Below are 25,223 nucleotides of genomic sequence, written 5' to 3' on the forward strand. Positions count from 1 at the left end.
AGACATCCAGACAGACACACACACACACACACACACACACACACACACACACGGAGGCAGACAGGGTCTGTGCTGTGCTCCTGCTACCCTCTCCATAACAGCTGGTAGCATCTTCAGGCAATCCAATTAGAGAGCAATGTATCCTTGCTGAATTGTGTCTTCTGCGCTTCCTTTGCTCTGAGTGGCTAAAGTCCCAGATAAAACATCCAGAACACCTACCTGTGTCCCCTCTAAAAGGGGACATTTTTATTCTTTAACGTTTAATTTTGGTTGGGCTTGTGGTGGCTTACGTGTTTAGGTCATGGGAGAAGCCAGCAGAGTGTCAAATTGTTTTGGCGGTGCCTTGCTGGCCGCCTGCCTTGGGTAGCAGAGCTTTTGCTGTGCCGTATGAGAAGGATCTGCAGGCCAGCCCAAGATGCCTGCAGGTGCCTCTCTCTGACTCACTGAGGCCTTGCTTTACAGCCCCATTGTGTTTCTTGATAAAAGGGAAACTCCACCCTTGGGTAAGGCAGAGATCACCAGAAACAAGGGGCACCATTCAATAGTCTGACGGACATAAAGCAACCAACGTGACTGGACACAGGACAATTAGGAAGTGATGTATTTCATCTTCATTTTAAAACACACCTTGGATGCCTGTCGTCTGACACTTTGTTCCAAGTTGATTAGCTTTCTGTAAAGCACAGCTTGGGTTTCAGGAGCTGATTCTTTCCCTTTTCTTCTGTTTCTGAGTTGCCAGGGAGACAATCTAGGACCTTGTGTGCTAGGCGAACACTCCAGCACTGAGCTATGCAAGCTTAGTTTTAAATAGTTTTTTGTTTATGTGTTTTGTTTTTATTTGTTTGTTTGTTTTAGCAGAACCTCAAAATCCAACAGAGCAGATACTATGTTGTTTTTTTCTTTGGCGGCTTTGCTCCCCCACCAAAGTATCAGCACAGAGTAGATACTATGTTGTTTTTTTCTTTAGCAGCTTTGGCTCCCCCACCAAAGTATCAGCACAGAGTAGATACTATGTGTTTTTTCCTTTGGCAGCTTTGACCCCAGAGCTGGGTCACCTAGTGGGACAGTCACCTTGTGCTGACCGGGACCCAGAGGTGGTGGAATTTAGCTGTTGTTTCGTTTTTCTAGCCTATGGGCCTATGGAGGGTTTTTTTTTTCTTTTTGTGCTTAGGAAGGCTGTTATATTTCCATGACATTTTCTCTCCTCCCCGTATTCCGAGTCACCTCCCCCCTGTTGATCATTAACTATCGGGACCTCCCGCCATTCTCCTGCCCTCTGCTTCATCTTCTTCTAGTTCTGACACCATTTCCAAGCATGTTTCTTCTCACCCAGGTTCTGCTTCCACTCTCCCCTCTTCCTGCTCACCCCTCAGTCACACAGTGATTTTTTGAAAATGTCCTTATTACCATGTCACATTTCCCTCAGACATAAAACACATCAGAGTCACCTTCATGCCTGGCATCACCTGTCCCTGCTTGTCAGTGTGCAGACGGTGTTTGAACTTGAAGTAGCCTGGATGATCTTACTGTATGCGGCGAACTGTTGAAGAGGAAGTTGATGGGAGTCCTTAGGGCCAAGGAGCAGCATCAGGTCTCCCACTTCCATTGCTAAGCGCAGCTGCTAGCCCAGCACATTGTGCGTGTTTTTGCTTCCAGAGCGTCAGCCTCTGAGATGCTGATTGACGCTACTGAAGTTTCCTGGGAAACCATGTGTGCCCTGCTCTGTGCAGTAGCATGTGACCCTGTGTGCTCTCAGGTTGGAGAGGGCCCTCTGCAGCAGCTACACTCTTGCTTCTTCCTGTGCTGGTCTCAGCTGGTTGAAGTAGGAGTAACCTGAGGCCAGAGGTAGCCCAGACAGCTGAGCCACCCGAGGACCCAACCCTGACTTTCCGTTCCTAGCCCTATTATGGCTCATTTTCTCCCAACCTAGTGTCGGCATTATTTTATTAAAATGAATGGTTGCCATATTTGATAGACATGAGCACCAGATTAACTCTTCATGGACTTGGAGTCTAGATCTACTTTTGCAAAGTTTGATTCATACCCCTTAAAATCTGAGACTCTGTGCATCTGTGAATTAGAAACAGGATGTGCTTTAGTATCTGTAAAAGGGAAAGATACAATATCCTATAAAATGAAAATGATAATACCGATCCTGCAGACTGCATGGAGCTGTGAGGACCACGTGAAATGCACAGCTGGTCATCCTCTGTTTAGAAGGAAGCGAGGATGATTCTGTTATATTTCCAAAATCAAATTAACATGCATCTGAGTAGAAAATGTGCTTCCCCGTATGCCATGTCAGCAGGGCCGGTATCAGCAGTTTCAATCCTCAAACCATCTAAGGATACATTTCTCCTGATAGTGAAATGCCAGCCATCTAGTTTTTATGCACATAGGCAGTGTGCTCACTGCTTGGCCTGTAGCTACCTGGTCACCCTGGCCATTCACCTCACCTCAGCATTTCAGCTTTTGAAACTGTAAAATGATAGGCCGAGTCCCCCTCAAGGGCCTTTCTGTTTCCCCTAGGCCCTGCTCTAAAACACTTACCCTGAAGCTTGAGAGCAAGCTGCTTTCTCAGGTGGGGCTGGGCATCAACTCAGCAATGGTTAATAAAGTAAAGAGTGACCTTTTAAGCCATCAAACCGGTCCATCAGTAACCAGCTATGAATAATCTTGTTGTGATTCTCAGAAATTAGATTCAGATAAAGTTACGTTCCCGAGAGTGACTTTGCATAAGGGCCTGACCTTGCTGAGTTGGATGAGCTTGGTGGATTTTTTGCTTGCTGATTCAGTTGAGAATTTCTGGCACCAAACAGGAAGCTGGAGGGGAAAAAAATTCACTTTGGTTTATGGGCCCAATGATTTATTAAAGTGAGATTTTTTTTGGGGGGGGAGTGGGGAGGGTTTCGAGACTGGGTTTTTCTGTGTAGCTTTGGAGTCTGTCTGTAGACCAGGCTGGCCTCGAACTCACAGGGATCTGCCTCCCTCTTCCTCCTACGTGTTGGGATTAAAGGTGTGCGCCATCACCATCCAGCTGAGATTTGAAAGGCCTTTATCTTAAAAGGGACCTAGGAAGTAAGAGTCACTCAGTTTGAGCTGTATGGGCTACCACTGGCTCTTCAGATCTGTCATGGACTAGTTGGCTGACCTTTATGCTTGATTATTTTTTTCAATTCTATCTAAAATGGGGATCATAATTACAGTGCACTTTTCTTATAGGGCCGGGAGGCTTTCCGAGGGTGTGCTCAGAGAGTTGGGTTTTATTGTTATTTTCCAGTCAGGTTACTCATTATCTATCACCTAGAGGTGTGCCCTAGAGAAAGGCATGAGTGGCAATGTCTACACACACCCACAGAACTTACCGGACTCTGGGACTCTGCCGTTTCCCTGTTCCTGCGGAGGGATGGCCCTTGACATTTAGGACTTTCCCAAAGGGCTCTCACCAGTATGGAGATGGAGAAGCTTGCCCCCTTCTCAGGATAGCACAGCCCCGTGAAGGAGACCCGGCCTTAGAGATGACAATGCAGTTGTGTAGACTGGGTATCTAGTTTTTAGCCCAGAAGACAAAAGCTTAGCTGTCTGTCCTAGTAGCTAGTGTTCAGGATGCACTAATAATTTCAATGGAACTACTTGTCTGCATTTTCTCTCAAGTCCTGTATAGTAAATGAAACAGAGGACAAAAGCAATTCCTTTTAGGTATATAATTCAACATTCTACCCCTGAGTTATACCCCAGCCCTGGCAATTCTCCAAGTTCAGACAAGGCTTTCGGTTGTGTAACTAGCAGCGTGTTCAAGCTAGAATGTTTTGATCAACTGAGAACCTTCTTACCCCTAACTTCTCATAGCGATATAGTCTGTTTCTTCTTTTTTCACTTCTGACAGTTTTAAAAATCCCGCTTACTGCAACCCTGGACATTAGCTAGAAATCATGAATTGCGTGTCCCATATGTGCGAGATGTGGAACTCCTCTCAGACTCCGGCTGCAATCACAGAGCTGGGTCCCTTCACTTACTACTTGCTCAGGAAAAGCCTGGTGAGCTGTTGGCTGGTGCCAGGCGTGAGCCTGGACCGAGTGGAGTTCAGAAAGTGCTGACGGCTCTTCCCGGCTCTCAGGAAATACTGTGCACAGTAAAAGGCTCAATAAAGAGGCGCTGGGTTAGGCAGCAGCAGAGGCCGAAGATCAAGGTGTGCTGCAAGGTCGACGCTTAGGGGAAGGTCTTGTGAATCTGTGGGCGGGGCTCAGGAAAAGCTTTAGGAAATAGGGCCCTCAGAACAGTACCCTTAGCTCAGCGTCCATCTCCTCTAGTCCTGCCTTTGGTTTTCCAGCAGGAGAAAAATAAACAACAAAAAGCCTTTTCTTCCTCAATTTAGATTTCTAGATCTCCCTCTGGTTTCTTCCCTGCTTTCTCCGTCTTACCCTTTCTCTGCCTCCCGCCTGTTCCGGAAAAGGCTGACCTGTGACCCTCTATACTTCTTACAAACCTATCCCTCCTCTTCATTGCCTCTGCTCTGGCCCTGCCAGTACCAGAGAGCGGCGTCTGTGCCAAGCAGGTGCTCCACCAGTCTGGCTTGGTTGAATAGCTAAGCTGGGCATTGTGAAGAAACGAGCAGAGAGAAAGAACCGGGGAAAACAAAGGGACACAGGCAAAAGATACCTGAGCCGTGCCATTGTTGACAGTCCTAGCCAGCTTCCTGTCGGGAACTGCGGCTTCCTGTTAGGAGCACAAAGGAGAAAGGAGCTTTGGAGCACTGAAATCAAAGAGGTTTTGATTGAAGTGTAGTTATTGTAGGACCCTATTTCCTTTGCTTCTTCTGCTTCCTGCATATACTGTGCATGGATACAAACAGACAGACAGACAGAGACAGTCAGACAAACACACACACACACACACGTTTGGTTTTTATCGTCACCTAACTGATTTGTAGGACTTTCAGTAGGATAAGACTTTGCTTTCCTGCTATTTTCTCTGTTCCCCTTTCATTTGTTTTGCTTGGGAGAAGAGGCAGAGGAAACCACAGAGAACATCATGTCAGCAGCACCCAGAGTCTAGTGACCATAACTGCTGATGTCCTCAGGCTCAAGATTGGATACTCTGAAGTATAAAATAAGACTTCAGGTCTCTGCCTCCATATGTGACTTCTCTTTAATTTTTTTTTTTGCTGCCAGGAAACCCCAGATCGTATCCAGATTCCCCCCATTTTGAGTGTCATGGATTTGAGGGCTCTTTTATTGCGCCGTGGTCCCCTTTGCTAACCTCCCTTTATTATAATAGATCCTGTGACTTTTCAGCTCTGTTTTCCCTGAGTAGAATCCAGTTAATAACCTCACTGTGCTCCTAAAAGCAATTAAAACAGAAAGTTACTTAAAAAGAAGTTACCCTGGGGCTGGAGAGATGCCTTCCAGAGGACCTCAGTTCTATTCCCAGCACCCACTCTGGGAGGCTCACAATTCAGCTCCAGGGGATCTGATGCTTTCTCCCTGCCTCTGCAGGCACTCACGCATGTGCCGCATGCTCATGCATGCATGTACACACACACACACACACACACACACGCACGCACATGCACGCATGCACGCACACATGCACAAATGCTCACACATTTGCATGTGTGTCTGTGTCAGGGTCTCACTGTGTATCCCTGACTGATCTGGAACTCACTCTATAGACCACCTGGCCTAGAACTCAGAGCTCTTCCTGAGTCTGCCTCTCAAGTGCTGGGATTAAGAGTATATGCACCACCATGCCCAGAAGGTATTTAATATATATTAAATATTATATATTTTGGACTGGAGAGATGGCTCAATGGCTTAAGTTTGCCCTGCAGACTTAAGTTTGCCTTGCAGAGGACTTTTGTTCAGTTCCCAGAACTCATGCTGTACAGCTCACACTGCCTGTAGCTCAAGCTCCAGGGGAATCTGAAGCCTCTGTCCTCTGGGGGTGCTTATACTCACATGCGTGCACACACACACACACACTTAATAATAAATGAAATCTTGAAATGTGTGTTCAAACATAATTTGACAGCCAAAGAGACACTTTGAGTGGCTGAAAGCAGAGCTGCTGACAGTAGGTAACTCCCAGAGAGACTGGAATGTGGTCTCTTCTGGCCAACACCGAACATTTTGCCTCTGCAGAAGGGTGTGACAGAGAGTGGAGCAGAGCACTGTGCAGAGCCGCACTGCAGAACCGTGCTGTGCAGAACCGCGCTGTGCAGAACCGCGCTGTGCAGAACCGCGCTGTGCAGAACCGCACTGTGCAGAACCGTACTGTGCAGAACCACGCTGTGCAGAACCACGCTGTGCAGAACCGCGCTGTGCAGAACCGCACTGTGCAGAACCGCGCTGTGCAGAACCACGCTGTGCAGAACCGCGCTGTGCAGAGCCGCACTGCAGAACCGTGCTGTGCAGAACCGCACTGTGCAGAACCGCGCTGTGCAGAACCACGCTGTGCAGAGCCGCGCTGTGCAGAACCGCACTGTGCAGAACCACGCTGTGCAGAACCGTACTGTGCAGAACCACGCTGTGCAGAACCGTACTGTACAGAACCACGCTGTGCAGAGCCGCACTGTGCAGAACCGCACTGTGCAGAACCGCACTGTGCAGAACCTCGCTGTGCAGAGCTGCACTGTGCAGAACCGCACTGTGCAGAACCGTACTGTACAGAACCACGCTGTGCAGAGCCGCACTGTGCAGAACCGCACTGTGCAGAACCGTACTGTGCAGAACCACGCTGTGCAGAACCGCACTGTGCAGAACCGCACTGTGCAGAACCGTACTGTGCAGAACCGCACTGTGCAGAACCGCACTGTGCAGAACCGCACTGTGCAGAACCGTACTGTGCAGAACCGCACTGTGCAGAACCGTACTGTGCAGAACCGCACTGTGCAGAGCTGCACTGTGCAGAACCGTGCTGTGCAGAGCCGTACTGTGAGCACGTGGCTAAGTCACTGTGCCTCTCTCTGTTGGGCCCAGTTTCTTTGTATCAGGATCCTGGTGCTTTGTTCTGATGACTGAAATGTCAAACTCTCCTCCATGCACCTAAGTACAGTGTCCATCGTGGTAGCCTTGTGCTTTGAGGGCTGGAGGGAAATGTGTTCGTGGTAGCCTTGTGCTTTGAGGACTGGAGGGAAATGTGATCGTGGTAGCCTTGTGCTTTGAGGACTGGAGGGAAATGTGATCGTGGTAGCCTTGTGCTTTGAGGACTGGAGGGAAATGTGTTAGTACCCTGCTTTCCTCCCTTTTACTAAATGGAGCCAATTTTCAGGGACATTTAATGCAATTAGCTGGTGACAACAGTATAGAGTCAGTTCTGCTCAAAGTTAGCACCAGAGACATTAAAATTAAAACACATAATGGACTATCATTCTTTACCCCAAGTAATAAATGGTCAAAATAAAAATGGCAACAACACCAAATGCTGGCAAGGATGTTGAGAAATTAGGTCACTCTGACACCGCCGATGAGAATGTAAAATATGCACCCGCCCCGGGGAACAGTTTGGCTGGTTCTAGGGAAGCTAAACGTGGAATTTCCGTATGAGCCAGCAATTACACTCTCGGATGTTTATCCCAGAGGAATGGAAACATGTTTGTGGAAAATTTGAACACAAATGTTCACAGCAACCTTGTCTGCACTAGGCAAAGACTGGTATCAACCCAAGCATCCGTCAGTGGGTGGATGGTTAGACAAATGGAGTAGGCCCTCCAACAGTTTGCAATAGGTAAACAACTGAGTGTGTACACCAACAGAGAGCCAGCTATGGGTACACACAACTTGATGGCTTGCTGGGGAATTGGGCTAAGTGAGAAAAAAAAGCCAACCTCAATGGATTGCAGCATGAATATAATTTATCATTGTCCCCAAATAATTTTATTCTTAGTTTTTTTAACCTCTTCTTCAATTTCATATACATAAACATAACCTGATAATTCTATTTTGTGTTGCTCATATGTATATATTTATTTTTAGAGATAACCATTTGGAATTAGATAACCAGATAGAGGAGAAGACCGGTTCTCCCTCTCTCAGCCATTAATTGCCTGGAGGTGGGGCCACATGAGATGTCCCCCATGCCAGCTGCTGTTGTCATGTTCAGTTCTTGTTTAGACAACAATATGATTGAGATTTCCAAGATATGACTTCCCCGTCTTAAACAGAAGAAACTATCTCACAGTAGACTCCCTGATCCTCTGGCTCTTAGAGTCTTTCTGCCCATCTCTTCCCCGATGTTCCCCAAGCCCTAGTGTAGGGGCTGTGTTGTTGATGTATCAGTTGAGTCTGGGTGCTCCACAACCACCTTCTCTCTTCACCAAAATAAAGATTTTAATTTAAAAATATACGGAAGCAGTTTCAGAGTGCTTAGATCCGTCTTATCAGTGTCTGGGAAGTTAATATTCATATTTGTGAACCTCAGGGAGACATTTCATTGTTCCGATGTTTTGGACAGTCGGTCACATTCAGATCAGGAAAGTAGAGAAGAACTTCCCCTTTCCATTCAGCCGGAAATGGCACAGTGGCTGGGTTTTTGTGTTTTCCTTCCTGTGGAGGTTTGACAATGTCTGTCTGGACCACAGCATCCTGAAAATAGGCACATCACTTTCTTGCAGAGCAAGGGCAGAGAACAGAACTAGGTTGGGTTTAGAGAATTGGGATATCTGGCCCGAGGTTTGATCAAGATGCAGCCCGAGGTCTTGGCTGTGATCAGGTTGAATAGAGACTGTGAACATTGTCACTAGAGTGTAGCAAAGGCAGGCATGTGGGGGACACATCTGGGCCAACTCATTGCAAACTTCTTCTCTGAGACATGAACTCAGAACTCGAGTTTGGCTTTCAGCTTCCTGGCAGGTGACACAGGGGAGGCCTGGAATCGGAACCCTACTTGGCAGCCTGCCTGAGCCGAGGAAGGCTTTCTGTTTGAGAGTGTGTGCTCTAACCATGCAGTCTAGAGACTCTGACAATCTCCTCTTCTTTGAAGTTGTAGGTCAGTCCCACCTGGACAGCACCATTGAAGATCAAGAGATTGTCACCAATCCGCCAGACATTTGCCAAGTTGTGGAAGTGACCACGGAGAGCGATGAGCAGCCAGTCAGCATGAGCGAGCTGTACCCTCTCCAGATTTCTCCTGTGTCTTCCTACGCAGGTAAGGGGAACAGGAGGGTGATCTGGAGACTCAGTAGGGAACAGACCAAGTCTAGCATCACCCCATCTCACCACTCCACAAGAATCTCTGTTCTGTACTAGAAATTATTAGTGTGGAATTACCCTTCCTCTTACATTCTTGACAGCATCTTAGACACCTCTGTGAGAAGAGGTGTTTACAGTATTCCCTTATTCGACTGCCCAGAATGCCGTTCATTCCGGACTACAGATAACATTTCCCGCGATAAATGCTTCGCTGTCACCAGAGACACGTAACAAATGACGTAGTCACTGGACTTGGCAAAGACTGAGAACGCACTGGAACACAATGAGTTCGAATTCACTTGTAATCTATTGGCCTAAGTTAACAGGATTTGGGGTCAGAGTGCTTTGACGGAGTCTAGATTTTACTAAGGTACATAGGACTTCAGACGTCATCTTTTCCAGATTCTCTCTTCGTGGAAGTGGATGAATTTTCTCCAGGTCACCTGGCCAACAAGTGTCCTGTCCAAGAGTTGAACTCAGCCTTCACCTTCGAGGTCGTTGTTAGATCTAATCCGTTTTACTGGCTTTACTTGCCACTTCACTTATTTCCTCCCTCCCCCCTTCCCTCTCTCCCTCCTTCCCTCCCTCCTTCCTTCCTTGTTTTATAGTGCTGCTTCTAGCTGAACTAGGCAGCTGGGCCCATTTCTGCTTCTCCTAGGGCCTGGTCTTGTCATTGCAGAAATTAACCCAGGTGGAGTTACAGAATCAGACACTGAGAAACTGACTCCTCGCGTTGTCACCAGAATTACGTCATCTTACACTCCTTTCCTGACCATCTCCATTTAAGCTTTGGGGACTCAATCACGATTAGGAAATCTAAATTCTGAGTCAGTGTTATTGTTTGCAACTACTGAAAAAATAAAAAGCAGAGGCCCAGGCAGGGTAAAAGCCGGGCAGCTCTAGAAGACGGCTCACCTTCTCCCCGGGCCTATTCACATGCTTTCGAGGCCTCACAGGGATAGCACAGCCTCACGTGGCAGAGTTCATCCAGACATCAGTTGCTTGTAAATTATCATAGATAAATTGACCTCATATCGATTAACCAGCCAGCTTTCTTTTTTTTAATTTATTTTTTAGTCACGGTGAAATACACCTAATACAAAAGTGCCATTTGTTGAGCATCCGGTTGAAGGGCTTTGAGTACACTCATAGTATTGTGCAGCCTTTGCTGCTGCCTGTCTCCAGAGGTCTTTCACCTTAAACTAAAATGATGCACCCATTAAATATATACTCCTGTACCCGAGTCTTGAGAACCATCGGTCTATTTATGTCCATTCTGTGGGCTCTTAGGGGAGGAATCATGCAGCCTTTACCCTTTTGTGACTGGCTTATTTTACTTAAAATACATCATAACTTGCTTTTTGTGTTAGGAGCATTAAAAAGAATGGGAGAAAGAGCTCTAGTGACAGGAAGCCTATCACCTGTCCAACAGCTCGCCATCAGCCAATCATTCATCAGAGTTTGGACTTATATGTGTCCATCTCTTTTTGGTCTTTGCCAGGGCCCAATGACTATATCATTTGTTGTATGTCTATTGTTGCCTGGAAATTATGCTAAATGCTTATTTGTATTGATTGACTTGCTTAATTATCAGGGGAATAAATGTTAGTCTCTCCTCTTCAAAAGTGAGGACTCCAAGGCTAATGTGAGTCTAGGAATAAAAAACCTAGCGACAGATAAATCCATGCGCAGCTATGTTCTTAGACACTCGGCATGGTGCTGCAGGGGGTCACATGCTATAGACTCATTTGATGGTCAAAGGACCCACCAGAGAAGCTAGACCAAAATCTACCAAAACAACGGAAGCATTAAACACCGTGATATTTTCCCTGTATTCGTGGAGCTAAAACTAAAGCTATGGCTTTCTTCTAAGCTGCTGTAGTTGCTAAACAGGATATGGGGCAGGAAGGGTGGAGCCTTAAAGTGGACTGGTGTACCTGTTTAAGGTTTTCTTGGGGATTTGGGGAAGACCTTTTGCTGTCTTGTCAGCAATGATATTTTGCCTTAGCAGAGACATCCTGAGAACAGCTGATGTGTGTGGGGGGGGGAACAAAATTTTCATTCTTCATTTTGAGACATTTGCGTAGATTTCCAAAGGAAGAGATTTAATCCCAGGGTGGCACAGCAACAGCCTGAATTTCTGTGAGAGGCCAGCTTTTCAGCCTGGTATTTGGTTCACCCATGGTTTTTACTGTCGGAATTCTCCAGAATCTTGTAGAAGGAGGTTTATTAGATGGAACCAAAATGTTTCACTGCTGGTCTCTTTCTAGACTTGAAGACACTTTCCAAAGTTCTCTGTTACTGACCACGGCTAGTTCAAGTCTTCCGGGCAGGAAGTTGATAATGTTCTGTAGCTCTCTGTTCTCATCTTTGGATTTTATGTTCATCAGTAGCATAGGCTGTTTGGTTGATTTTCATGATAGAGTTCCTTGGTGCACACTGTTCATCCAAACGTCACCCGCCTTCATTCACCGGCCCATGAAACTGCTGTTTGGAGGTTGTTGTTGAATATCCTTTTCCTCATCAAAGAGGATCACTGACATATGATCCTGGGAATGTCACAAAACCACGGTCACCTCTGCAGCTCTGCCTTCTAATGTATTATTTCACTGTCAGGGTGAAGAGGAGTCTAGACAGCATCTTTGGGTAGAAGGAAGTGTTTGCGCTGGATCGTTTAAGCAGATAGAAAATTCTACTTTGATTTGTAAAATTTTTCACAGCAGAGAAATACATTTTATAGCCCAGGCGTCGAAGCACGAAGACATTTTTGTTGCTTGTTTGTTTGTTTACTTAGTTGTTTTTGCAGTGCTGAAGAGTAAACCCAAGACTTCAGTCGTGGTAGAACAAGTACTCCTGCACTGGTCCATATCCCTCGCCCTCACCGTATTTCCATGTGGCTGTCCATAACGACTTCCTAGTATTTAACTGCATTGTTGCTGGTGTAGTAGAAGAAAACCATGATGGTAATTCAGGAGAAAGGAGGTGGAAAACAGGCTTGTGCAGCAAGCAAAATAAGAATCAACTGGTTATATAATCAGGACTAGAGAGGTCATGCAGACAGCCAGCTATCATTTTCCCAGAAACCATATATATATATTTATGCTGTGAATGAGGCAAGGATGCATTGGCGTAGAGACTAAGATTCGGATCTGAGCTGCTGAGTGGCTGGTTGCATCTTCTTGGGAATGTAATTGAGGAAATTATATGGAAAGAAATCAATGCTAATCATATTGTGTTGAATGAGAGTCTTCCAGAAAATAGATCAGATATCACATAATACAATAACGTGTTCCATAAAATCTATCATCTCCTGCCCCGTCATGTTCTCGAGGTGGTTTGGTAATACGTATCCTCCAGGCAGATGTTAAAAGCTGGGCTGAAGCGGCATGATTCTAGAGCTACATTTCTGGACGAGACCTTGATGTCGCCTGATTCGAGGCCAAATTACTTTCTTTCCTCTTCGCTGCTCACAGGGAGCAGGCCAGAAAGGTTAAATCAATTGTTCGCGTATCTACTGCTACTGTGTAAATATTTCGGCTTTTTCTGGCCATGTTTGCAGAGTAACTTCTATCTTTTATTTTTTAATCTCATTGTATTGGAAGTCAGTTTGAAAAGCATCCAAACTAATAAAAGGGGGAAGTGACATAATCCATGTCGACGTTTTGGCAGTCACGTTGATCTGGAAGCCGCAGCTGCAGTGAACTCATTTGTCATGTAAGAAAGTCGTTCTGGAAATGGCTATGGTGGAGCAAAACCAAGAGAGCAGGAATGAGGACCTGGAGCCAACTACTGAGTAATAGCTGTAAAAACCACCATTCATCTAACGGCAACACTTTGGGATCCTCAGTTAGGAAGCCCAGGCACCTGCATCTCCTGGGCCGGAGGCACTCAAGGCTTCTCCCTCGAAAAGAATCAGACTTATAAACCAGTATGTTAGTGCATTTTACATTGCTGTAAGCACACGTGGTGATCAACTTTAAAAGAGCAAAAGACACGGTGGCTCAGAGTTTCAGAGACTTCAGTTAAGATCCAGACTCTTACATCCAGTTCCTGAAGTGGCGAGGCTCTGTAACGACACCAGGGACAGTCGATCTGCATTTAGAAATGATTCCCTCCAGCTGCCATTGTGTCAGCCGAAAGCACAGGGCAGGATATTGTGCCATTACTGTAGCCACAACTTTATCCCTCTAGTTGAATGCTGGCTACTTTCAGGAAATTAGCGTTCTTATCCCCTACCAGGTCTGTTCACAGCTTCACCAAGGAGTGTTTAGCCTGGCATCTAACTTCTAAACCCTCCAACCACTGTGGCTTGAGCTTGTGGGATCCTAGGACCTTGATGTCAACAACTCCTTTCTCCGACTCCTCTCTCTTTCAACATGCCTGGTGTCCCTGTGTGCTTGCTTTTATTTGAAGGGAAAGGGCCCAGAAGGATTTCTGGAGAGTCATTAGGAGGAGAAGGGGGCTTGATGCATGTGGAAGGAAGAGAAACTTTGGCTTCAGAGCACAAACAAAGCTAAGCATGAAAATAGGAAGGGGATCTTGAAGTCTTGCCAGCAGGAAGGCCTCTGTGCTCTGTTTGAGACTCTGGGATCTGAAGTGCAGTTTTGTTTTCTTTCCTCTGCTGACTCAAACCACGACTTGGCAAGTTTCTCAACATCTCCGTTCCTCGTTTTTCTTCTTGGGAGTGGCAGTCCTGCCTCCCCTGGAGGTTGAGCTAATGGGGCTTTTGTGTTCGGAGGGACGTTTCCTTTTCTGGTCTTCATTCACTTCTGCCTGGAAACATTCCTTGTGCCTATTGTCAGATATCCTCCACGGCTCAGACCATTGCCAGCTAAGTCCTAGGCTTCCTCGTGACGTCTGTGGCCCCTATGCGGGGTTGTTTAGGGTAGAACATTCTGAGTTGGCAGAGCAAAAGATCTGATTTTTGGTCAGTCTGTGCCAATCTCCCAGGCCTGTCTGAAGTCCCTGGAGAACAGTGGCTGAGAATCATGCAGAAAGCATTCCTGGGTGAGACTTGTGGACCTCACTTGCTTGCTGTCTGTTTAAGGAGTGCCCTGAGGGTACAGTTTGCTCATTTGCTCTTTAACTTGATATATGTGGCAAGGCCCATCTCAGGCCAGGGCTCTGAATGGTGGAAAGGGCTCTGGCTGGCCTGGAGCCATTGCATCTTACTGTTCTCAGGTAGGCATGCGGCTGATCTCCCTCATTAGTGGCAGGGTGGAAGAGGGTGGAAAGGTCTAGAGACCATACTGCCATCTGACCGCAGCAGCTTTCCGACTTGGGATCATCGCGAGGGATGAACAAGACCGGTATCTCTAGGTCCTAGCTGAGCCTTGCTATAGGTCTCTTAAGGGCTCAGCTCTTTCCGGTAGACTAAATGCCCCAGACAAAATGCCCTGTGCAATTCTGTGCATTTTGGACGCGCTGCCCTCAGTGCATTCAGTTTTGCAGTGGCGCTGAACAGTGGAAAGAACTGCTATGTGTCATTTTCAATTTGGGAAACTTAACCTCAGACGATGTGCAGTCAGCGCTCCCTGCATTTGACTCTGTTGCATCCAGCCCAGTGTGCAAACTCAGTGTTGAATACCACTGACATCGCACGCTCTATGTGTCAGCCTTTCCAAACACTCCCACACTTACTCATCATGTAATTCTCTTTGGAAAGTGGCGGGCAACTGTAGCTCACTGTGGTTAAGGACGTTTCTCTGTGCCTCCCGGCTGGCAGGTCCAATCAGGTGTCTAATGGATTGTCTGTTGCCCTGTAGCAACTTGACTATAACCATAATGGCTTAACACAATACACGGTTAACTATCTCACAATCCCAGTGGGCTGGGAATCCAGGTATGGCTTAGCTGGATTCTGCAGGAAAGCCTTGCTACCCTGTCATCAGGTTGGCTAGTGCTGCAACTCATCTGAGATCCAACTATTGAGCCACTGGCTCCCACGGCATTGGGCGGAATTGGATTCCTTGCCAGGGTTGAGCTGAAATCCCCAGTGTCTTGTTAGTTTTTACCCGGAAGCAGCCCTTAGCTTAAATTTGCCATGTGGGCTTCCCTGACACAGGCAGCGAACAAGAGACAGGTTAGATCTTACATGATTGTGCAGTCATGCTCATAGAATATTTATATCTTTGCTGTGTTCTGTTGGCTAAAAGCAAGTCACAGTTCCTACCCACATTCAAGGGGATGGGGCCCAAAGATGGTAACCATGGAATGAAGGTCTTGGGGGCATCTAGACCATGGCCACCTGCTAAAATCCCAGTAACTGGATATCTATAAATCCAAGAGTAGAATACTAAAGGCAGGAGGTGGCAAGGAGAGATTCAGTAAGAGTTTTTGGACAGTTTCACTGAGTTGTGACAAATGGGACGGACTAGAAAAAGATAATGTGTGGCATTGTGGGCAGAGTTTCCGGGAGGGGAAGATGTCTCAGGGATTGCACAGAACCCGGGAGGCAGAGGCTAGGGCAGCATACTTGGTACAGCGAGCTCCTCTGCTCAGCTCCATAGCCTTTCCCCTGCTCTGAGGAGACCAAGCAGAGAACGGATATGCACTCTAGCTTGTCCCACTTGGAAGTGTTTGACCTCACGAGGTGGAGGGAGAGGGCGTGTGCAGCTTCTTATTTCTGAAGTGCTGGCATAGGTTTTTAAGATACTTCCTGAGTCTCCAAAATAGCTTGAGCAACAAGAATATCTTTGTTTTTCTTTCTGTACAGAAAGCGAAACCACCGACAGTGTGCCTAGCGATGAGGAAAGCGCCGAGGTGAGCTGGCTTCCTGGTGCCTCTTGTTTTAAAGCACAGGTTTTACTTTTGGATCTGTGTATGTGTGTGTGGTGTTTATGTATGTATGGTGTGTGTGGTGTTTGCGTGTGTATGGTGTGTGTGGTGTGTCTGGGTGAGTGTGTGTGTGAGTGTGTGACTCAGTGTTTGTGAGAGAGACAGAGGCAGACAGAAGACAAAGAATGTACATAACCTAAAATTTACCTTAGCTTTTCTTTCTGAGTTGTGAAATGTAGGTACTGAGAGCTCTGGGTGGGAGGGAGGGAAGTGAAATGTGCCCCCAGAAAAAAAGGTGAATATGACAGGGCAGGAAGAGAAAACTGGAGTCAAGGCCAGGAGATGTTGATATGCTTATGGCTGTAAACATCCCGATTTGCCAACAGGAATAAAACAGCCTGCCTGGCCAGTAAGCATCAGCAAGAGCTAGCAAAGTTGTCTTCATCCAGATCATTCTCCTCCATTGCTCCTGTGGAGAGGCGGGTGTGTGGTCAATCTCCGCTCCCTGCCAGCCTGCTTCCAGCTTCCCTCTGTAGGCCAGGCTCACACAATGGCAGGAAAGGCCTGCAGTGCTGGTGGGAAGACAAAGGGGGCTGGAGAAGAAGCCGATGTTTGGTTGAATTCCTAATATCCCAAGGTCAGGAATCCTGAGAAGACAGTAGGCATCCTTGCTGGCATAGTTTGTGATCTGGCTTCTTCAAGGACTTTAACTCCTTTTTTGCCTGGCAACTGTAAGGCCAGTTGGGTTCAGAAAATGTGGATCTCAGACCCACCCACTTAAAAAGCCGTCAAAGGACTTTTGCCGAGTGTTCCCAAGCTCCTTACTCTCCTCATCTGAACATTCGGGGTAAATAATCAGGTTGGGCTGTTATGGCTGGAAACTTTCCGGTGTGCAACCCAGATGGCCTGCGCACAGGAACAGGAAGCCAAGTTGCCACCTTATTTTGTGTGTTTGCAGAATAGTCTTGGTCAGATTTCTGGGAGCTAGCAAATGGGAATCGATTTGAAAAGTAAGAGAAGCCATTGCTTTGCATATGCCACTAAGTGGGAAGGAAAAGAACGTGTATATCTTGATTATTTTCTCTGAAAGGGGAGACCACACTGGCGGAAGAGGAACATTGAAGGCAAGCAGTACCTTAGCAACATGGGGACACGGAGCACCTACCTGCTGCCCAGCATGGCCACCTTTGTCACTTCCAACAAGCCAGACCTGCAGGTTACCATCAAAGAGGAGAGCTGTCCGATGCCTTACAACAGCTCCTGGCCCCCGTTTACAGACCTCCCCCTCCCTGCCCCCGTGACCCCCACACCCAGCAGCAGTCGGCCCGACCGAGAGACCCGGGCCAGCGTCATCAAGAAGACGTCTGACGTCACCCAGGCGCGTGTCAAGAGCTGCTAAGCGTTGACTCTCTGGTGGTTGTTGGGATTTCTTAGCTTTGTGTTGTTATTTGTTTGTATTTTATTTTTCTCTCTGATACCTATCTTAGACAAATCTAAGGGAAAAAGCCTTGATAATAGGATATTGATTGTTGTGTCCAACTCCAGGGCTAGAGCTTCTTTTTAACTCAGGACTCCAGCCCCTTGGTAGACGCATATCTCTAGAACCTGCTGGATCTCCCAGGGCTACTCCCTCAAGTTCATGGACCAACAGCCACACGGGCAGTGGAGGTGCTGCGTTGCCTACCGTCAAGGCCAGCATGGTGGAGTGGATGCCTCAGAACGGACGAGAAAATGTGAACTAGCTGGAATTTTTTATTCTTGTGAATATGTACATAGGGCAGTACTAGCAACGTTGCGGTCTGCTTCTGCACCTTATCTTGAAGCACTTACAATAGGCCTTCTTGTGATCTTGCTCTTCTTCACAGCACACTTGGCGTCCCCTTCTGTGCCCATGACCTCACTACCCACCCATCCCCAACCCATCCCCAACCCATCCATTCCCAGCTCACTACCCACCCTCCCCTCTCCAACCCATGCAATCCCATTCCAATCCCAGCCACGCTCAGCCCTCCATCTCCAACCCATTGAATCCCAGCCCACTCCACCCCACATTCCCCAACCCATTTAATCCCAGCCTATACCCACCCCACATTCCTCAACCCATCCAATCCCACACCCACCACACCCTCTCCACCCCACATTCCCCAACCCATTTAATCCCAGCCTATACCCACCCCACATTCCTCAACCCATCCAATCCCACACCCACCACACCCTCTCCAACCCATCCAATCCCATCCCACACCCACCTCACCTTCCCCAACCCATCCAATCCCATCCCATACCCACCCCACCCTCCCCAACCCATCCAATCCCAGCCCACACCCACCCTTCCCTCGCTCAGTTCCTTTCCCCTTTTCTCTCCTCAAAGGCAATGTTCCACATCTTGGAAGAGGAGGAAAAGAAATTTAATTTCTCCACAGCTGTCCCATTTTAAGACTGCTTGAAAAAAATCTTTCTAATCTGCTATGCTTGAACGCCACGCGGTACAAAGGAAAGCTGTCATGGAAATATTATGCAAATTCCCAGATTTGAAGACGAAAATACTCTAATTCTAACCAGAGCAAGCTTTTTTATTTTTTATACAGGGGAATATTTTATTCAAGGTAAAATTCTAAATAAAATATAATTGTTTTTTATCTTTTCTACAGCAAATTTATAATTTTAAGATTCCTTTTCTTGTTTATCAGCAGTTGTTATTACATCCTTGTGGCACATTTTTTTTTTAATTTTGTAAAGGTGAAAAAAAACTTTTATGAGCTCATGTAGCAATGAAATTATCCTGTGGATTGATAATAAATGAATATGGTATATAGTTAAACTTTTTAATGGGTATCACTCCTGGCTTTATCTGTGTCTATCTGCATAAACATGAATCAGAGCCGACAAAGTAATTATTCTTGGAGACCGCCATGCTGTTTTTGCTGACCACAAGAAACTTAGGAAGGTCCTGTGATGAGGCTGCAAATTTCCTCTTCCACGACACTGGGCCTGGGCATATGTCCTACACAAGTTATCATCTTTGCTCATCACAGTTGTTCCCAGAAAGAGCATTTATCACTATTCCACATGGTAGACGTGGAGACCTGAAATGAAGACCTCCTGCTCAGGTTACTCAGACAGCTCAAGACCAGGATACTGGCGGAGCCCAAGTCTGGAGCGTTTCCAGCGGGGGTGGGGTGGTGGTGGTGGATGTGGAGGTACTGGAGGTGGTGGAGGTGGTGATGGTGGTGGCGGTGGGGATAGTCTGTTTCCTAGTCCAGAGTTCTCTGCTGTGAGCAGATCGCTCTCAGCTCAGTGGGTTTTCTGTCCTCTGTGGACTTGGACACACAACTCAGATAAAACACTTTCAGTAAGGAGAAACAGTGTGATTTCTCCTTTCTGTTCCTTTGTCTTCTAAGACCTGGGGGATTTTGCATGAAGGTCCCGTCCTTAAAACGTATGATTTTGAGAGCCCAGGTCTATCACCTAGTTGGAATTTGTTCCCTTTCCTATTGAATTATCCTTATTGCCCTCACATACACACCTTGGTATTTCAAGGTACAACCCTGACGTTGAGAAGGTCGCCTCCCTTACCTCCCAAGCTTCCTCAGAATACTTAAACATAGCTGCCTTCCTGCCACCTTTGGGGGTTATGAAAAGATCACTGAGTTAATGTTTGAACAGTCCTTTGAATTTATGAAAGGACAAAGGGCTCTTTTTAAGTCTATCTTCATGTGCGCCTGCAGATTCAGCCAGCGATCATAAAATTATCGCCCCTGAACACAAGTCAACGGAAACACATTACTGTTTGGCGTATGTGAAATGGCTCACACAGGTAGCCAGTTATTTCTCTTCAGAGCTTTTTGGTAGGGCGGATTTATTTGGATTCCTCAGGACAAGTCATGAGGTTCTTGGTCCATGAGCCCTCCCCTTTGGTAATTCAGATTTTAAAATCTCATGGATCACCCTGTTTTGTATTGTTTGCAAAACAGCAAAAAACCTGGCATAGAAGTTGGCCCTGACCCACGGTGAACAGTGGGTCTAGGGTAGCTCTGACCTTCCTTCTGCTCTCCCCTCCGCACCCAGAATGAGTCCTGCAGGTCTCAAATGTCATGCCACTGCGTTATTCCGTTCCCGTGGTGGGAACCAGACCAGCGGTCAAATTCAGGATTCAGAGATAGACCATTCAGGTGCTCAAGGTAATACTCTATTGCCAGTAAGACCACAAAAATAGAACAATGCTTAAAATATCCCCACGGAGGGCTGAGTTATTTCTAAGTCACACTTGCTAGGAGTGAAGGAAAACAAGGGGATTACACAAGACCTGGGGTAGACGTGAGGGAGCTAAACAAACCGGATGGACAGCTCAGGAACAGGAGCCCCAGACCTTGTTGTTGTCACTTGGAGGAAGTGCTGGGGACACCTGATTTATTTAGTTGGCCTCTGTGTGTGCTGATACGGTTTTTTTTTTTTTTATGATGGGTTTTGCTGTGGGTGTGTTTAAGTAGCAATGTAACTGCTTTTCGGACAATAGTTTCCATTCTTTGCTAGACACACCCATAACAAAGTTCCTCATAAATCTTTGATCTGGGAATTCAATAACAGCCGTAAGGCAGGGCTAACCAAGCACCTTGATGTGACTGGCTTCCATCATGTTGTTTGGGTGCCTTAAGTAAGTTCATCTTCAACCGTAGCCTCTCTCTCCCTATTTGGATGTCAAAGGCAGTGTGCCGCTTATTTGAATGTATTAGATGTACGTGGCTAAGAAATACAAATCCTTCAGATATCAAAGCCCTAAAATGATACCCTTTTTTGGGTCGTTGTTGTTGCCTCAGATGCAAAAGGGTACTATCATGTAACCTGCTCCCAAGGTAGAAATTGCAGGAATGAGGAAGATCAATGGTTTGGTTTCAGGATTCTGAGTTTTCAAGTTGATGCTTTTATAAGTATTTTCTATGTGAGTGAAAAAAAAAATAGTGTTAAGCCCCACATGGTCTCTTGCCCCTGCATCTAAGAGGTGAAACATTAGACCTCCATTTGCTAGACGCTGTCCTTTGAGTGCTGAATTAGGTTTTAAGAGCCCCTTGTCATTTTAGCTTTGGACAAACAGACCCAGATAAAAGGAGGAAATCAAAACCCAAATCTTTCCCGATGACAGACAAAAAAAAAAACAAAAAACAAAAAAAAACAGGAAAAGCTGGCAAACAGATAGCTGGGTCTGTGACCTGCAGGGCTAGTCTACCTGATACCTTTACTAGTTAGGGCTTTGCAAAGAGTATGGAGTATGAAGGCAGAAGCTGGTTTTAGCTAGTTATATCCATCCACCTCATCCTGAAACTCCATCTCTTGGTATATAACCTAGAACCTGAATGAATGATCAGAGGCACAGGGACAGGAACCTGACCAGCCAGGGAGCCTGGACACATCACCCCCACTGTGTCCCGGCGGCAGTGAACCCCTCCTCAGCGTTATCACACGCGTTTTTCCATCTCATGGGGCTGAAAGCATCCACATGACCATTTTCATAAATGGTGCAAGGCAGGTATCTGTAGATAACCACACCAGCTGCTCTATTCCAAACCCCACCATCCCTAGTGTGAAGGGGACAGTGTCAGTCCCCAGCTATGCCCTTCAGCAAGGACTTGGATAGCAGCTGCAGACCTGGAGAAAGGGGGGTCTTGCCATGGGGGTGTGGAGTTTTGGGTGAGGAGATACCAAAAAGTATGTGCAATGGTAAGGAGGAATTGTTACCAAAGCTGACTGGCTTCTGCGCCCCTGCCAGCCCTAGTGGACACAGAAATAAGTCTCTGCAGTAGCGTGGGCATCGCTGGCCCTGCTGTGATCATAAATGAGGATTCTAAAGAGATTTGCTTCTGGGGCCATTCTAACAACAGGTGCCGAGATACTGCCTGAAAATAGAGCCTGGGAGGAAGGAAGTGGTCAGGCCTGAGGGCCAGTTTTAGCAAAAATGTTAAGTCTGTCCAAGAACTTTGGTCAGGCTGTGAAAGGATTGGGAGGAGGGACATTTTCGAGTTTACATAGTCTAGGAGTGCAAACCAGGGGTAGACATATGCAGAACCCTGGGCAGTTCCCAGCACCTTGAAAATAATAAGTAAACAAATAGGTAAAAAATAAAAGTTAAAGTTAAGAGTTCCTATGGCCGGGCAAGCCCGTGTTCTAGCATCCTTTGGCATGTCCCTTCGGAAAGAAAGCAGAGCATGTGTCCCGAGCCTCCGAATAAGCTTTGTTCCCGTTCCCCATGTCCCCTCTATGACCAGGTTCAAACAGAGTACTGGCTCTGTGGGACCGCTGTGCCGGGTTCCACGCGTGTTGTTGGTTGTCCTTGTACTCACGCTCAAGAGTCACTGCTGTCACACTCACCCAGTGAGTCACACACCCGCTGGGTGTGAGTCACACAACCTTTCGTGCAGGTCTGAAAACAAAGTCCAGGCCACGAATATCTCTAAATTCCAGGGGTTTTTTTTCCCTTCTGGGAAGACAATATTAAAATTGTAACCCCTACCGCGCAACCACACAAACTGTCCAAGGGAAAAGACTCCAGATATGTTCCGTCTGGTTAAAGCTTGGATCTTCCATCTGGGGTTGTTCCTCTTGCCCCCAAGCTCCCCAGTATATTATTTCCAAGACAATTCAAATCTACATATTGTACTGGGGACGTGTCTGAAGTTTCAAGACAATGTAAACAGCTAGTTGGGAGTGATTCCTATGGTTAGCGATGCGCCAGGCTTTATCCCCTTCGAGCACTAACCCTGACAAATATTCTCTGTAGAGCTGGCTATTCTGTCTGCCAACGATTCCCCTCCAGGGCTGTAAATCCAGCCCTTATCTTCATCGGCAGCATCTTTGCTCTGGGAAGCCCATACATCATGTTTTTAATGTGACTGAAATGCAGAAGAGGGTTCACAGCCCCGGCTCCTTGACATGCAGCCTATAGGGAAATTAGAATTTTAGGGAAAATGCGAAATACGGACAAAAATGATTGCTCAGATTCTAGTGACTTTAAGAGATCACATGGTAGCCAGGCTATGACAGGGAAGGAAGCCACTGGATGGTCCAGCATGTTTTTAAGGCTCTATTTGCAGGACTGATTTTAAGTGGTATAATTCTAAGTGGTTTTCTTTAGCAGCTCATGACGTTAATTTGGTAACTTATGATCTAAACCTGCCCAGAATGGAGAGGTTCTATAGGATGGGGAATCTTCACTCTTGAAGTTGGGACTGTTTCAGGTAAACCATAGGTTGCCCTGAATATTATGTTGAAATCAGAACATATATGTTCTTTTGAAGATGTTAAAAGAAATTAAGCTTCGCGGGGTGTTATTATATGTTTATTTATTGTTGATGAGCCTATTGCTAATCCATTTGTTTAGGCTTGGTATGTTTTATGAAGAGACATAGACTTCATTCATTCAACACTATCAAGTTCTCAGTGCGTGCTGGTCTTAGGTGGTAAAGCCACATGGAAGTGAATGGAACGTCTAAGAGAACTTTTATTCCAGCTGTGAGTGGGTGGGAACCATTCAAGCCATTAGTAGCAACCTTTGGGGGACAGTAAAGGTTACAGATGACAGTAAAGCAGGGCAAGGGAGACAGGGAGCAGTGGAGATACCCAGAGCCATCATCTTGGTGTTCGGAGGATCCGTTGCAGGGCTGGCAGTTGCAAAACTCAGCAGTTAAGAGGAAAAGAAGGAAAAGGGTTGGTATCAGCAGTGTTCTCTTGCAGGAAGCAAAAACCACAGTGACTATTTTAAGCACAAAGGCATTGACGAGAGAGAAGCAGGTGCTTATGTGGGCAGGCTGGACAAGCCTCTGAAGGGCTGGTTCCACCTCCATCGCCACTGTGGAGGTGGGACACGAGGAGGCATCAACTGTGTGGACACATTGCACTGGCTTCACTCTCGTCAGGGAGTCCCTGTCACAGTCATCTCCACTATCTCTTGATACTCATGACTTTCGTAACTGAACCCTGAGTCACTGCTTTAGAAAGTCCCAAGACTCCATCCATGTCATGTATGGGACTGGTTACAGCTGAATCAGGAAAATGGCTTTGACCTCACTACTGACTTCCTGTTCTTGTGCAAACAAGTCCAGCCTAATTTTGCAGTTAGGGTCTCAGCTGTAAGACTGGGAAATGGGGTTCTAGATTTGAGCCATGTCAGCAGAAATGGGCACACCACGGACAAGTAAAAGTGGATGTTACAGACCTCTAGTCTACCTCAAGAAACCATTGCAAGAATGCTAAAGGCAGCAAGACTAGACAGAGGGAGGCAGCTTCACCCTGCACACTTCAGTCAAGGTGGAAAGGCAACTCAACACTGGCCGGAACAAGGCTTTCAGTTTGATTAGATGTTTTTCTTTAATTTCTAAACATTTTCATTATCTTATGTGGATAGGTACTTTGCCTGCATGTATATCTCTGCATCGTATCATCAGGAGCAAAGAGAGGGGCTGGGATTTCCTGGAACTGGAGTTACACACAGGTGTAAGCTATCACGTGGGTGCTGGGAATGGAACCCATGCCCCCTGGAAGAGCAACCAGTGTTCTAACTTCTGAGTCTCCTCTCCATCCTCCATGACGCTTGTTTTTTCTTTTATCCCTCTCCCCCGACCCCTGATGCTTGTTTTTTTTCTTAAGATTCGATCCCACTCTATAACCCAGGCCGGCTCCCTCCTTCTGCTGTGCTGCTGAGGCTGCGCTGGCACCCACAGTCCTGCCTCTGCATCCAAGTGCTGCCACATGCCCCAACATCAAGGGCAGGCTTCACGTGTTCAATTCTTTCTTTACTTGTTAATGACCCTAGGCAACTGTCTTGACATTTTGAGAGAACTTTCTAAAAATGGGGCTGCTAACACCTGACTTGTGAGGCTGTTATCTCATTAAACACGATAATGCTGGTTATAGAGAGAGCGTAATGTAGACACTCGCTGGCAGCCTCTATCCCTATGAACTGTGCTTTGGAGAACTGGTACCAACTTATCCATAGTTTCCTGGACTCGTACGAATTCAAGAGTTTATCAGTGAGGAACTCAGATCTCAACATGTGACTGCAATACACACACACACACACACACACACACACACACACACACACACACACAAACACAGTGGTGGTTTGAATGAAAATGGCCCCGGGCCTACGAATGGCCCTATTATGAAGAGCGGTCCTTATGGTAGGAAGTATGTCACTTTGAGCCTTGAGGTGTCGGAAGCTCAAGCCATACCTAGTGGCTCACTGTCTCTCGCTGCTGTTTGCTG

General features: G+C 46.6%; 1 protein-coding gene across 6 annotated transcripts in view; it reads left to right on the forward strand.

Moving 5' to 3' along the window:
• The window catches only part of Irf2 (interferon regulatory factor 2), a 109,176-nt gene extending 90,378 nt beyond the window's left edge, over positions 1 to 18,798 (forward strand). For 3 of the 6 annotated variants that reach the window (XR_012911867.1, XR_012911865.1, XR_012911866.1), the window contains 4 exons: positions 8,980 to 9,144; positions 15,904 to 15,950; positions 17,056 to 18,015; positions 18,145 to 18,798. Coding sequence is in view for 3 of the 6 variants with exons in the window: in XM_075986729.1 (XP_075842844.1) it covers positions 8,980 to 9,144; positions 15,904 to 15,950; positions 17,056 to 17,364 (521 nt within the window). In the remaining 3 variants the exon portion in view is untranslated. Of the gene's footprint in view, positions 1 to 8,979; positions 9,145 to 15,903; positions 15,951 to 17,055 lie in introns of all 6 variants that reach the window. The other 3 variants (XM_075986729.1, XM_075986727.1, XM_075986728.1) reach the window with 1 other exon arrangement.
• Positions 18,799 to 25,223: the final 6,425 nt, after the last annotated feature.

This window comes from Microtus pennsylvanicus, chromosome 9 (assembly GCF_037038515.1).
Source record: "Microtus pennsylvanicus isolate mMicPen1 chromosome 9, mMicPen1.hap1, whole genome shotgun sequence".
Lineage (NCBI taxonomy): Eukaryota > Metazoa > Chordata > Mammalia > Rodentia > Cricetidae > Microtus > Microtus pennsylvanicus.